Source organism: Entelurus aequoreus, linkage group LG01 (assembly GCF_033978785.1).
Source record: "Entelurus aequoreus isolate RoL-2023_Sb linkage group LG01, RoL_Eaeq_v1.1, whole genome shotgun sequence".
NCBI classification, from domain to species: domain Eukaryota; kingdom Metazoa; phylum Chordata; class Actinopteri; order Syngnathiformes; family Syngnathidae; genus Entelurus; species Entelurus aequoreus.
Window position 1 is genome coordinate 40,157,017 of NC_084731.1, and position 12,415 is coordinate 40,169,431.

The 12,415-nt window shown below is 39.8% G+C and overlaps 1 protein-coding gene across 1 annotated transcript; it reads left to right on the plus strand.

The window, feature by feature from the left end:
* The first annotated feature begins 5,212 nt into the window (after nucleotides 1-5,212).
* On the plus strand, nucleotides 5,213-6,244 carry LOC133645923 (odorant receptor 131-2-like). The gene is made up of 2 exons (XM_062040855.1): nucleotides 5,213-5,368; nucleotides 5,468-6,244. The coding sequence occupies exons 1-2, from the start codon at nucleotides 5,213-5,215 to the stop codon at nucleotides 6,242-6,244; spliced, it is 933 nt and encodes a 310-aa protein (XP_061896839.1).
* Nucleotides 6,245-12,415: the final 6,171 nt, after the last annotated feature.

Genomic DNA, 12,415 nt, shown 5'->3' on the forward strand with positions numbered 1-12,415 from the left:
ATGTGAGAAGAACCAACCAGAACAATTTCTGCAGGGCACGAGGAATGCAGCAGCGGGATATAAAAGTGTCCTGTCTTTTAAACATAAAACAGGGCCAGGCAGTTAAGCAATACAACATAAGGCACATAAGAAGCACTTAGACTAAAATGATTGTTAGACAAGAAATTACTAAAATATTTATTTTGCCACAAGTTAAGTCATGTTTAGTATGAAGAAATACACGTGACTTCTTATTGGACTACGTCAGGGGTCGGCAACCCGCGTCGGGAGGCGCATGCGGCTCTTTGACCACTCTGATGCGGCTAAGCTACATACTTGCCGACCCCCGATTTTCCCAGGAGACTTATGGATCTCAGTGTCTCTCATAGATAAGTCCCAGGGAAAATATAATCCTATTTACACTCTAATTACTAAATAAAGGGAGTGCCCTAATTGCACTGCAGTAATTGTCCTCTATAGCATTTACAAACAGCATGCCAGCCCGGCCACATGTTGTATGTTGCTTTTACTTGCACACATAGGAGACAGCAAAGCATACTTACTCATCAGCCACACAGCTTACACTGACGGTAGCCGTATCAAACAACTTTAACATTGTTACGTTACAAATATGCGCCACACTGTGAACCCACACCAAAAAAGAATGAAAAACACATTTCTGGAGAACATCCCACCGTAACACAACATAAACACAACACAACCAATACCCAGAATCCAGTGGCGTACAGTGAGGTTAATGTCTGGTGAGGCACGACTGCATTATCACAGTCAGATTTACAAACATATGAACCTGCAGTGCAGGTGTACCTAATGTTGTGTCCCTGCGGTCGTTCGCGGCTCCTGCAGCGCGAGCATTGTTGTTTTTGCACTTTTTGGCTTCTTGTTAAGTGACTTTTTTTGGGTGGATTCGGTCTTGCACGTGGAGGGTTTGGGTGTGGGCTTTGGTTGGTGTGGCGCTCCCGTCGGGCGACGCATTCTGCGGCGGAGGTGCACGAGCCTCCAGTTTTATGATCGCTCAGCTAGCACAATAAATACGTTACACACATACAGTTGTTGACAACATACACTGTACATTATATACCTCAGCTAACTAAACTATGGAAATGTATAATATAATTCATATAGCAATACAGTCTCACTGCACAGCAGGCCAGCAGTTAGCCGAGTCATTGCGCACAATCCATGTTGAGGCACAAATCAGTGACGTGCCTCAACTGGCTGCTGATCACCGCACCGTCTCTTCTCAGTATTTGAACGGCAAATGTGAAAATAAAAATAAAAATAATCTAAAACTGGTGAAGTTAAATGGAAAATAACTTTAGTATAATTACTGGATACATATAACAATTTTTTTTATTTTTTTTTATTTTTACTTTTTTTTTTCTTTCCATGATGGCAGGTGAGGCCGTGCCTCCCCTGCCTCTAGTGACGGCACGCCACTGCCAGAATCCCATGCAGCCCTAACTCTTCCGGTCTACATTATACACCCCCGCTACCACCAAATCCCCCCACACATCAACACCCCCCCCTCTCCGTGCGTTGGTTGAGCGGAAGAGTTAGGGCTGCATGGGATTCTGGGTATTGTTACCGTCAGTGTAAGATGTGTGGCTGCTGAGGTAGTACGCCTTGCTGTCACTTACGTGAGCAAGCTGAAACTGCATTCTACATGGGGTCGAGCAGGTACACTGTTTGGGCAGGCTGTAGAGGCTGCCAAAAGCAGTGTCATCACGCCCTGATATTCGGGAGTCTCCCGGGAAAAATGAGAGGGTTGGCAAGTATGACACTATCAAGCGCCATTCATTTAAAACTCGCGGGCCGCACTAACATCAAATTTCCACATGAAAGTGCGTGCCGGTGCGTGTGTCGGAGACCCTTGGGGTAACATAGCACAAAGCATTTAAGCTTTGTATGCGGTGTTTTTCATTTTAAATTTTAAAACATTTTTTGTGGCTCCCATTATTTTCTTTAATTTGTGAAACTTGCCAAAATGGCTCTTTGAGTGGTAAAGGTTGCCGACCCCTGGACTACGTGTATAACCCAGCTGGTTTGACTTCTGTGCCTTTTTACAGCATTCCGCACAGGGACTCGAACCCTGGTTGTTCGTAATGAGAGGCGAGTGTGCTGACCACTGGACTAAAACACAGAGCTGGTAGCCCAGCACTATTCTTCAAGTTGTCGGTGAGTGAGGTGTACCCACGTATTTGCCTGGCCACCGTTACACTCACCCCCCTAAACCTCACGCTCATACAGGTCACAACACCATTATAGCGGCTCTGCATTGTGTTCTGATCTTCCCTTACTGCGAAATCACGTCAACAGATTGAGAGGTAAGTGTGCTAGCCTCTAGGCTAAAAGCCCAAGCTGGCAGCCCAGCAGCCAGTACTACTCTTGAAGTTGTCGGGGAGTGAGGTTTACCAACGTACATCTGGTGCAGTCGCACTAGCTGGCCCCCGTTACCTGTGTTCAGTTAAAAAAAAAACAACAATGATGTGTGCACTTCATGTTCTTTCTGAGGTTAATTTGTGTCTTTATTACAAAAGCTTTTTTCTTTACACTGAATTTATGTACAGTAACTGAATTTTTTGCGTTTGAATTTTGTGAACAGAAGTTTTTTTTTATCAATTTCATAAAAAAAAAAAATAATGTTAGCAAAATGCATGTGTTTCAAAATTCTGTGTAGAAAATTTAGGGTTTAAAAGTTCAGTGTTTAAAAATTCAGTGTATAAAAATTTAGTGTATACAAATTTTGTGTAAAAAAAATTCACAACCCAAAAATTCAGTGTCGCAAAATTTGCTGCTTCATAAAACAAGACTCCAAACATCCATCCATTTTCTACCGCTTGTCCCGCTCGGGGTTGACTCGCTTGCGGTATATTAAGACAGAAGCAATCCATCCCGTCTCAGAAGCAGCCAATGAAGTGTCAAGTTTGAGGTCACGTGACACGGGTCTTGCAAAACAGTATAAAAAAGGCAGTTAGTGCTACCTGGGCATAATACAACATAATTAACATTTCAATGCGGCCTGCTGGATATTTTCAAACTATAGAAATGATTGCAATGGTTAGGATCTGCACTTTTGAGTGACATACGGGTTACTACGGTGACCATAGGAAGTGCTGCTTCATGCAGACGAGGCACAGGACAGAGTGGGCTGGGCAGCAACCAGCCTGAGACATTGCAAACGCAAGTTTCAGACGGAGGCAGATTTTCACAGCAAAGTTCTGCAGAAAAGTGATACATCAAATAAATGGATTAATTTTCCCTATTTGCCTATATTTTTCGCTGTGTTTTTTGCATCTTTGTTGCTCTTGCTCGATTATAAAAGATGTCGATCAAGGAGTGGTCTGGGAAGTAATGGAGCAACGTTCATATATTTTGAATATTGAGTGTTTTATTGTTCTTAGTTAATATTGTAAATCCCACATCCTCTATTTTTATGTACATTCTGAGTGTTTTATTCAGTAAAAAAACGAAACAGACCATCTCAAAAACGGAATGAACTTTAGATTTTTACTGAATTATATGACCGTCAGAATCTACATAAAAATATAGTTTGGGATTTACAATAAAACACTAAATATTGAGAATATATGAACGTTGCTCCTCTACTGCAGATCACTTCCTTGATCGACATCTTTTATAAATCAAGCAAGAACAACAAAGATGCAATGAACACGGGAAAATTTAAACACCTAGGGTAAAAAAAACATTCACATATTCGTTAAAATATCACTGTTCTGCAGAACTTTGTTGTAAAAATCTGGCTCCGTCCAACACTCGCTATCAGGCTTTTTGTGACCCACCCAATCTGCCCCACACATATTCCTATGCCACTCAAAAGTGCAGATTCTAACCATTGGAATCATTACTATAGTTAGAAAATATCCAGCGGGCTGCATTGAAATGCTGATTATGTTGTATTATGCCCAGGTAGCCCAGTTAACTGCCTTTTTTATACTGTTTTGCAAGACCTTGTGGCACGTGACTTTAAACTTGACACCTCATTGGCTGGTTCTGAGACATGATCGATTGCTTTAGTATTAATTTACCGGGAATGAGTCTTGCTTTTTAAAACAGCACATTTTTCGACACAGAATTTTTCAGGACATAATTTTTTCACACTTAATTTTTATACACTGGATTTTAAAACACTGAATTCTGAAACACTGGATTTTGCAAACAATTTTTTTTCAATTAAATTGTCAGCATAAATTCAGTTCACAAAATTAAAACGCAAAAAATTCAGTTACATAAATTCAGTGTCTAAAAAAACTTTCGTAATCAAAGACACAAATTAAGCTCCATAGATCACGAGGACCAGCACATCAGTGACTACATTTCCATGCACTAAATTTGTCTGATTTCTCAAATATTTGGGCTCAAAATAAGCATTCTACAACCCATGCAAAACACCTCATCTGATCGTGTTTGGCTTTTTAAAAGTGAAGTGAAGTGAATTACATTTATATAGCGCTTTTTCTCAAGTGACTCAAAGCGCTTTACATAGTGAAACCCAATATCTAAGTTACATTCAAACCAGTGTGGGTGGCACTGGGAGCAGGTGGGTAAAGTGTCTTGCCCAAGGACACAACGGCAGTGACTAGGATGGCGGAAGCGGGGATCGAACCTGCAACCCTCAAGTTGCTGGCACGGCCGCTCTACCAACCGAGCTATACCGCCCCAAGTCAGATTTAACTCCTAGATTATGCGATTGAAAACCAGATATCACGAGCGAGTACATTCCATTTAATAAAAATATCGGTAACAACTGGAAATGAAGAGGAGACTGTTTATTTGCTTCACAAATGACAAGAACAGAACAATTTGAAGTGCATCGATGGGAGATGCCAATATTACAGCGAACATCTGGTACAACAAGAACTGGGCTGTTGACTCATCCAGGTTTGCGATCTTTAACGAGCGAATTGTGAGGAGCAGCAAAGATGTCTTGTTTTGGTGTAACGTCATAGGTCAACCGGAAAAGCAATACATTTATACGCGCTAAAAGGAAATAAGCACCCTCCAGTGTACGGGAGGCACACGGCGTATGACCAATAGTCGCATTAGAACAACTATTTGAGAAATTTGATTGACTTAATGCATGGAAACATAGTCATCTGTTTCATTTTGCTATTCCAAAGTCCAACAAGGATACTCTGACATTAATTACACACCACGGTCTTGTCATCACTAGTGTTCGCTCTGCGCCAACATGAACACGCAGTTCATGCTGCACAATGTGACCGTGGTTGTGGAGAACCGAGACCCGTTTATCAAAGTGGTCTTCAAAAATGTTCTAGTGCTGGTCCTCGGCCTGTTCATCAACTACATCAACATCAGCCTCATGCACACCTTCTGCAAGCACCAGGTAAGACATGGTAGGACACGGTGAGACATGGCAAGACTTGGTCAGGAACTTTGAAAAGAACATACAACAAACTGTGACACAGTTCTCCTTTGTGGCCAGATGTTCTACACCAACCCTCGCTACATCCTCTTCTTCCACCTGGTGCTGAACAACGTGATCCAAGTGAACTTGACCCTGGTGCTCTTCTTTGTCAGCTACATCCTGTACACGATCAACATGTCCGTGTGTGCCACTTTGATCCTGCTGGCGCTCTCCACCACCGAGAACATGCCGCTCAATCTGGCGTGCATGGCGGCCGAGTGCTACATCGCCGTGTGCCTGCCAATGCAGCATGCCCGCCTCTGCACCGTCAACAGAACTCTCATCACTATCGTTCTGATCTGGACCACCAGCTTGATCTCGGTTCTGCCTGACCTCTTCATCACCTTAGCCACCGAGCCACTGGACTTCTTCTCTTCTAGAGTGTTCTGTTTGCGAGAAACTGCCTTCCCTAATCCTCTAATACCCATAAAGCAGGACAGCATCTACGTTGTGTACCTGATCCTGGTCTGGTTTGTTCTCTTTTACACATACTTTATGATTCTCTGCACCGCCCAAAAGGCCAGCAAGGATGGCAAGAAGGCCCGGACGACCATCCTGCTACACAGCGTCCAGGTCCTCCTATGCATGACCACGTATGCCGCGCCGCTGCTCAAAACCACTTTAAAGAAGTTGTTCCCTAAGAACCACAGCGACTCTCTCTTCGCTTGCTACATCATCGTACAGATACTACCTCGTGCCATCAATCCTGTCATCTACAGCGTTCGAGACAAATATTTAAGTAAGTCCTTCATGGGCAAAGTGAGCTGCAAGAGCTTTGGGCGCCCGAACCTTTGACTCAACACGTTAATTGGCTCATTTCCTCTTTTTGACTCAACTCAATTTTTTCTACACTACAACCCGTTTAGAAGAAAGGTTTAATGGCCAAATCTTAGCTTACTTACTCACTGTAAAACACAGAGTACATAGATAGCATTACAGCTAACAGTGAAAAAGTAGTACCTTAATAGAAAACTAATTTTACTACTTACTGTATGGTGAACCTTGTTGCTGACACCCATGTCAACAATGTAAATTAGTAAAGGGACTCTTAACCTTTTTGACCTTGAGTCCCAACCTTTCCACTAAAGAGGGGCCCAGGCCCACTCAAATATTAACACTGAATTAGTAATCATACTCTTGATTTTTATTGTGTTCAATAATTATATCTAACCTTCTTTTAGTTGACAAACCTGTCAAATAATATAAAACTATCGCCATGTGTACATGGACAACATTTACAAACCCCGTTTCCATATGAGTTGGGAAATTGTGTTAGATGTAAATATAAACGGAATACAATAATTTGCAAATCCTTTTCAACCCATATTCAGTTGAATATGCTACAAAGACAACATATTTGATGTTCAAACTGAAAAACTTTTTTTTTTTTGCAAATAATCATTAACTTTAGAATTTGATGCCAGCAACACGTGACAAAGAAGTTGGGAAAGGTGGCAATAAATACTGATAAAGTTGAGGAATGCTCATCAAACACTTATTTGGAACATCCAACAGGTGTGCAGGCTAATTGGGAACAGGTGGGTGCCATGATTGGGTATAAAAACAGCTTCCCAAAAAATGCTCAGTCTTTCACAAGAAAGGATGGGGCGAGGTACACCCCTTTTTCCACAACTGCGTGAGCAAATAGTCAAACCGTTTAAGAACAACGTTTCTCAAAGGCATGGGTAACTTACACATCTGTGAAGGCACCATTTATGCTAAAAGGTACATACAGGTTTTGGAACAACATATGCTGCCATCTAAGCGCCGTCTTTTTCATGGACGCCCCTGCTTATTTCTACAAGACAATGCTAAGCCACATTCAGCACGTGTTACAACAGCGTGGCTTCGTAAAAAAAGAGTGCGGGTACTTTCCTGGCCCGCCTGCAGTCTAGACCTGTCTCCCATCGAAAATGTGTGGCGCATTATGAAGCGTAAAATACGACAGCGGAGACCCTGGACTGTTGAACGACTGAAGCTCTACATAAAACAAGAATGGGAAATAATTCCACTTTCAAAGCTTCAGCAATTAGTTTCCTCAGTTCCCAATCGTTTATTGGGTGTTGTTAAAAGAAAAGGTGATGTAACACAGTGGTGAACATGCCCTTTCCCAATTACTTTGGCACGTGTTGCAGCCATGAAATTCTAAGTTAATTATTATTTGCAAAAAAAAAAAAAAAAGTTTATGAGTTTGAACATCAAATATCTTGTCTTTGTAGTGCATTCAATTGAATATGGGTTGAAAAGGATTTGCAAATCATTGTATTCCGTTTATATTTACATCTAACACAATTTCCCAACTCATATGGAAACGGGGTTTGTATTTAATCCGATCATCATTCGGATTAGAATTTTCCTGTGTACATGGACCCTGAAAAAAAGATCTGATTATGACATGCTTTTCATGCATCACACCTTAATTTGGAATACTTTACTTTGACATGCGCAGAACCTAACATACACGGAAAGGTGTGTTATTATTTGTGCTATGGCGCCATTTTTTGGACGAGTTGGCTCACTGAATAAGCAGTAAACACTGTAAACAAACATGACTTTTTGCATTTCTGCTAGTTCAATGTTATCACACTATTTATTTATATTGTTTTTCCCTTCTGTTCACTACTTTTGTTATACCTCTTTTTATGAAATTGAGCTTTTCTGTGATTTTTTATGTTGTGATTATGTACAGGCTGCAGCGCGTCTTTATGTTACGACATTCTGTGTTTGGTGCTAGCAGTTAGCACTTCAATTAGCCGTAAAGCTGTGAATAAAACAGCTCATTAAGATGACAACTGGTCGTCCTCTTTTATTGTTACATCGACACGACACTCCAGACCATACTTTTGTTTTTGCTAGTCTCGTTTTAAGGCAACCAACTCAACAGTATACAATGCTACGTCTGTACATGTCGAATGGGGGGAGACAGCAGCAAGACAATCACTTCATTCCGAGACTATTACATTTAGTCCCGACTCCACCAGCTGACATCAAAGACATGCACTGATGTGTTTTCATGCACTACAATTCGAATGACTTTTGGCATAACCGCCCGTCTCGATCCGAACGTGTGTGATCGTGTCAGAATATTCCGAATGGCTTTTAATCCAATTAAATGTGTTCATGCTTACATAGCTTATGTGTTAATAACAAAAATTATTGTGTTTAGAAAAATAAATACCAACCAAATATTTACTGCATGGGAAGGGACTCATAAATAACTTTCAACAAATAAATGTACATACAATTATGTAGTGCTAGAATAAATAAACTAAAATAATAATAATAATAATAATATATTTCTTAACTAAACTGTCAATAAAATTAAAGTACAAATGAAAATACAGCTTCACCCCTTTATTCCTGTCAGGCTTGTCACTGACAGTTTGGTTATGTTTTGGTTTTTCCTCTGTGTTTGTGTTTTATTCATACTTGCCAACCTTGAGACCTCCAAATTCGGGAGATGGGGGGGTTGGAGGTGTGGGGGTGCGGGGTTGGAGTTGGGGGGGTGCGGGGGGCCGGGGTTTGGTGGTAGCAGGGGTGTATATTGTAGCCCGGAAGAGTTAGCTGCAAGGAATTCTGGGTATTTGTTCTGGTGTGTTTAGGTTGTGTTAAGGTGCGGATGTTCTCCCGAAATGTGTTTGTCATTCTTGTTTGGTGTGGGTTCACAGTGTGGCGCATATTTGTAACAGTGTTAAAGTTGTTTATACGGCCACCCTCAGTGTGACCTGTATGGCTGTTGATCAAGTATGTTTTGCAGTCACTTACGTGTATCTAAAGAAGCCGCATACAACATGTGACTGTGCCGGCACGCTGTTAGTATGGTGAAAAAGCGGACGCTAAAGGCAGTGCCATCACGGCACGCCCTCAATATTGTTGCCCGGGTGAAAATCGGGAGAATGGATGCCCTGGGAGATTTTCGGGAGGGGCACTGAAATTCAGGAGTCTCCCGGAAAGATCGGGAGGGTTGGCAAGTATGGTATTTCCTGTCAGCGCACTTATTTTGGTTCTTTTTCCTGCACGTCTCCCTGAGCGCTTGTTTCCCTCACCTATACCTGATTGGCAGTCTGGCACACCTGTCAGCCTTCAGTCAGGGCTGGAGTATTGATAGCTGGAGTATAAAAACACGCACACATTCACACACTACTACTGCGAAGGAATAATGAACAACAAATCAATGAATGAAGTGACAAGCTTGCAATCCTACAATATCATGTTTGTGGACAATGAGACTACAGCCTTCAAAGCACATCTTTTTATTAACCACATCTAACACAATCCAGTGAAAAGATTCAACAGCGCTTGCGTCACTGCAGTCATCTGCCAAGGAGAAGCCAGAGCTCGAGAACACTCTTATGTTGTTAAAGTCTATGATTGGGAATACTTTGCCTTCGTGGTGAAATATGTGAAAAGACAAAGTGGATAATACGAAAGCTGTGTGCGTTCAGTCGAGATGACGAACAGGGCTACGAGTTCTAAACTATCAATGCCGGACTTCAGCCAATAACGTACATTTATTTACTGACATTTTTTTAAATAATTCATCATGTTCAAACAATTACTTTTGCACTTTCCTAAAAAGAAACACTGTAAACCAGGCTTGTCCAAAGCCATTTTTCACCCACAACTTATTTTTTTAGATCATTAATATTTAATGAATTAATTACTAATGACATACTGTATATAATTAGATTTTTACTCATTTTCTTTGTCACTCATAACACGTAGCATGTATATTCACATGCATTGGAATGCTTTTAGCATCCAACATGCACAAAATGTTTTAAATTTAATTTTTTTGGACTCGAGAATGTTTTTTATTGAAGAATTACCTGCAAGCGGTTTACCCTTTCAATCATTAAAGCTGTTCACACAAAAGTTAAGCTCTTTTATTACATTTAATAAAGCAAACTGTGACCTTAAAAGCAAGGTATGGACTCAATCAACAATATGATGTTCAGTAATAGTAATAATAATTATCAATCATTGAATGTATTTTGTTAAGTAGGTGAAGCTCACTTTTCAAAGTTCACCTATTTAACTCCCTACATGGTTGCCATCATGTGACGCACACACATGCACAGATGCAGCATAAAAGGTGGCCTCTCAGCTCATGGAGTCATAAGAAGGGAGCGAGACTCAGATGAGTTGGATGGCTTCCCTTTTTATTGTCTTCACTAGACATTTAGTCTCCTTCGAGTTTTCAACTTCCATCATATGAGAGCTACTTTGACAGATACCAAGGAGAGGTGAGCTATTTGTGTTGTATTAGTATGACTGGTAACATTTCAATTGTGCTTGATTCACCAAGCAGATCTCCACTCAAACAGTGTGATTATTGTATTTATGATATTTGTGGTGAAATAGAAGCATTATGTCGAAATTGAACAGTTATACTCAAAGTTGAAGCAAATATGGAGACCTCTGCTCTAGATGGTATGAAGATGGAGCACTGATGTTCTTCTCTTCTCTTCCTGCCTCTGCTGTGTTGTGACACACTTGCTACTAATTGTAAGTGTAGGACATACACATTTATATTGCAGTAACTATTTAGTATTCTCTTTGCTTGTCTTGTTCAATTGTACTGTGCTTGCTTTTGATGGACATTTTACCTTCTTCAATTTGTTTGCCTTTTGCCTCATGCATGTCTGCTGTGTGACTCACAAGCTAACGTAGTAAAAGGTGTCTAACACCACTTACGGTTTTAAGTGAGGCTGCAGTTATCAATTATTTTGGTAATCGTGGAATCTATCAATTAATTTGTTTAAATAATAGCGTAACTGAATACTGCCTCAATGCTTCTTTTAGGAAAAATAGTTTAAATAAACAAGGAGTATTCAAATTACCTTTATTCTTTTAAATGCACAGAAAATTTAAATTGCACTTTAAACCCTCGTGCAAGTTTAAGATTGACTATACAAGGCACCCGCTCATGAAAGTGTCATAAGTCAGCAATACATTAACAATTGAACGCTCTATTTATTGATATAGCCTTTTTTTTTGTGGCTTTTTGTCAAAAATATCAAGTATATATACACATATATACATACATACAGTATATACACACACAATATATATATATATATATATATATATATATATATATATATATATATATATATATATATATATATATATATATATATATATATATATATATATATACACACAAATATGTATGTGTGTATATCCTGTCCAACCACATGGGCAAATGATATTGTTGATCAAGATGCCCAAACCTACTGTAAAGATTTAACTGATTTGACTGTTGTTGTTTTTTTTACAAATGGAGAATGCAAAATACGCAATATTTATAAAAATAAGTTGAAGTGTGATATTTGAGGTTGGGTAATTACAGCCTTGAATAGGTCAATAACTCATGACAACACTGATTTTGATACAGAAGACACACAGCCAAAAGATTTTTACAGTGCCTACTGAGCTAAAATGAGAGAGGAATTAGTTCTTTTGTAAACATCTGCCGTGTTATATACTTAACATAGGATCAAAATACAAAATGTAGATGCTAACATGTTCTCCCATCTATTTGAATAAAACATATGTTATGCAAGTCAAACATATAAGATGGCGTTAGCTGCTAAAATAGACTTTGACCTTGTTCTTGCAATTATAATAATAATAATGCAAGATTCTTTCTGGTAATGTGATGCATCATTAATTTAGTGCTTTAGTGAAACTTCAGCTTCATTTGACAGTGCAAACATTTCACCACAATGTCTGTCTTTTTCAATTTTAAATGAGCGCAAAAGTTTGGACAACTTCTCTCGTTTTCTTTGGGTCCATTCCTCTCTTTCCCCCTCGTTGACAATGTAAGCGTATTTTAGTTTCCGAGCACTGCACACGATCTGGATTTTATGCATTTGAATTAGTAAACTCAGTGTTCCGAATAATAGCGTTATATGATATTAAATGAGATCTCAAATAAATACTTCAAATACCTCAGCTTTT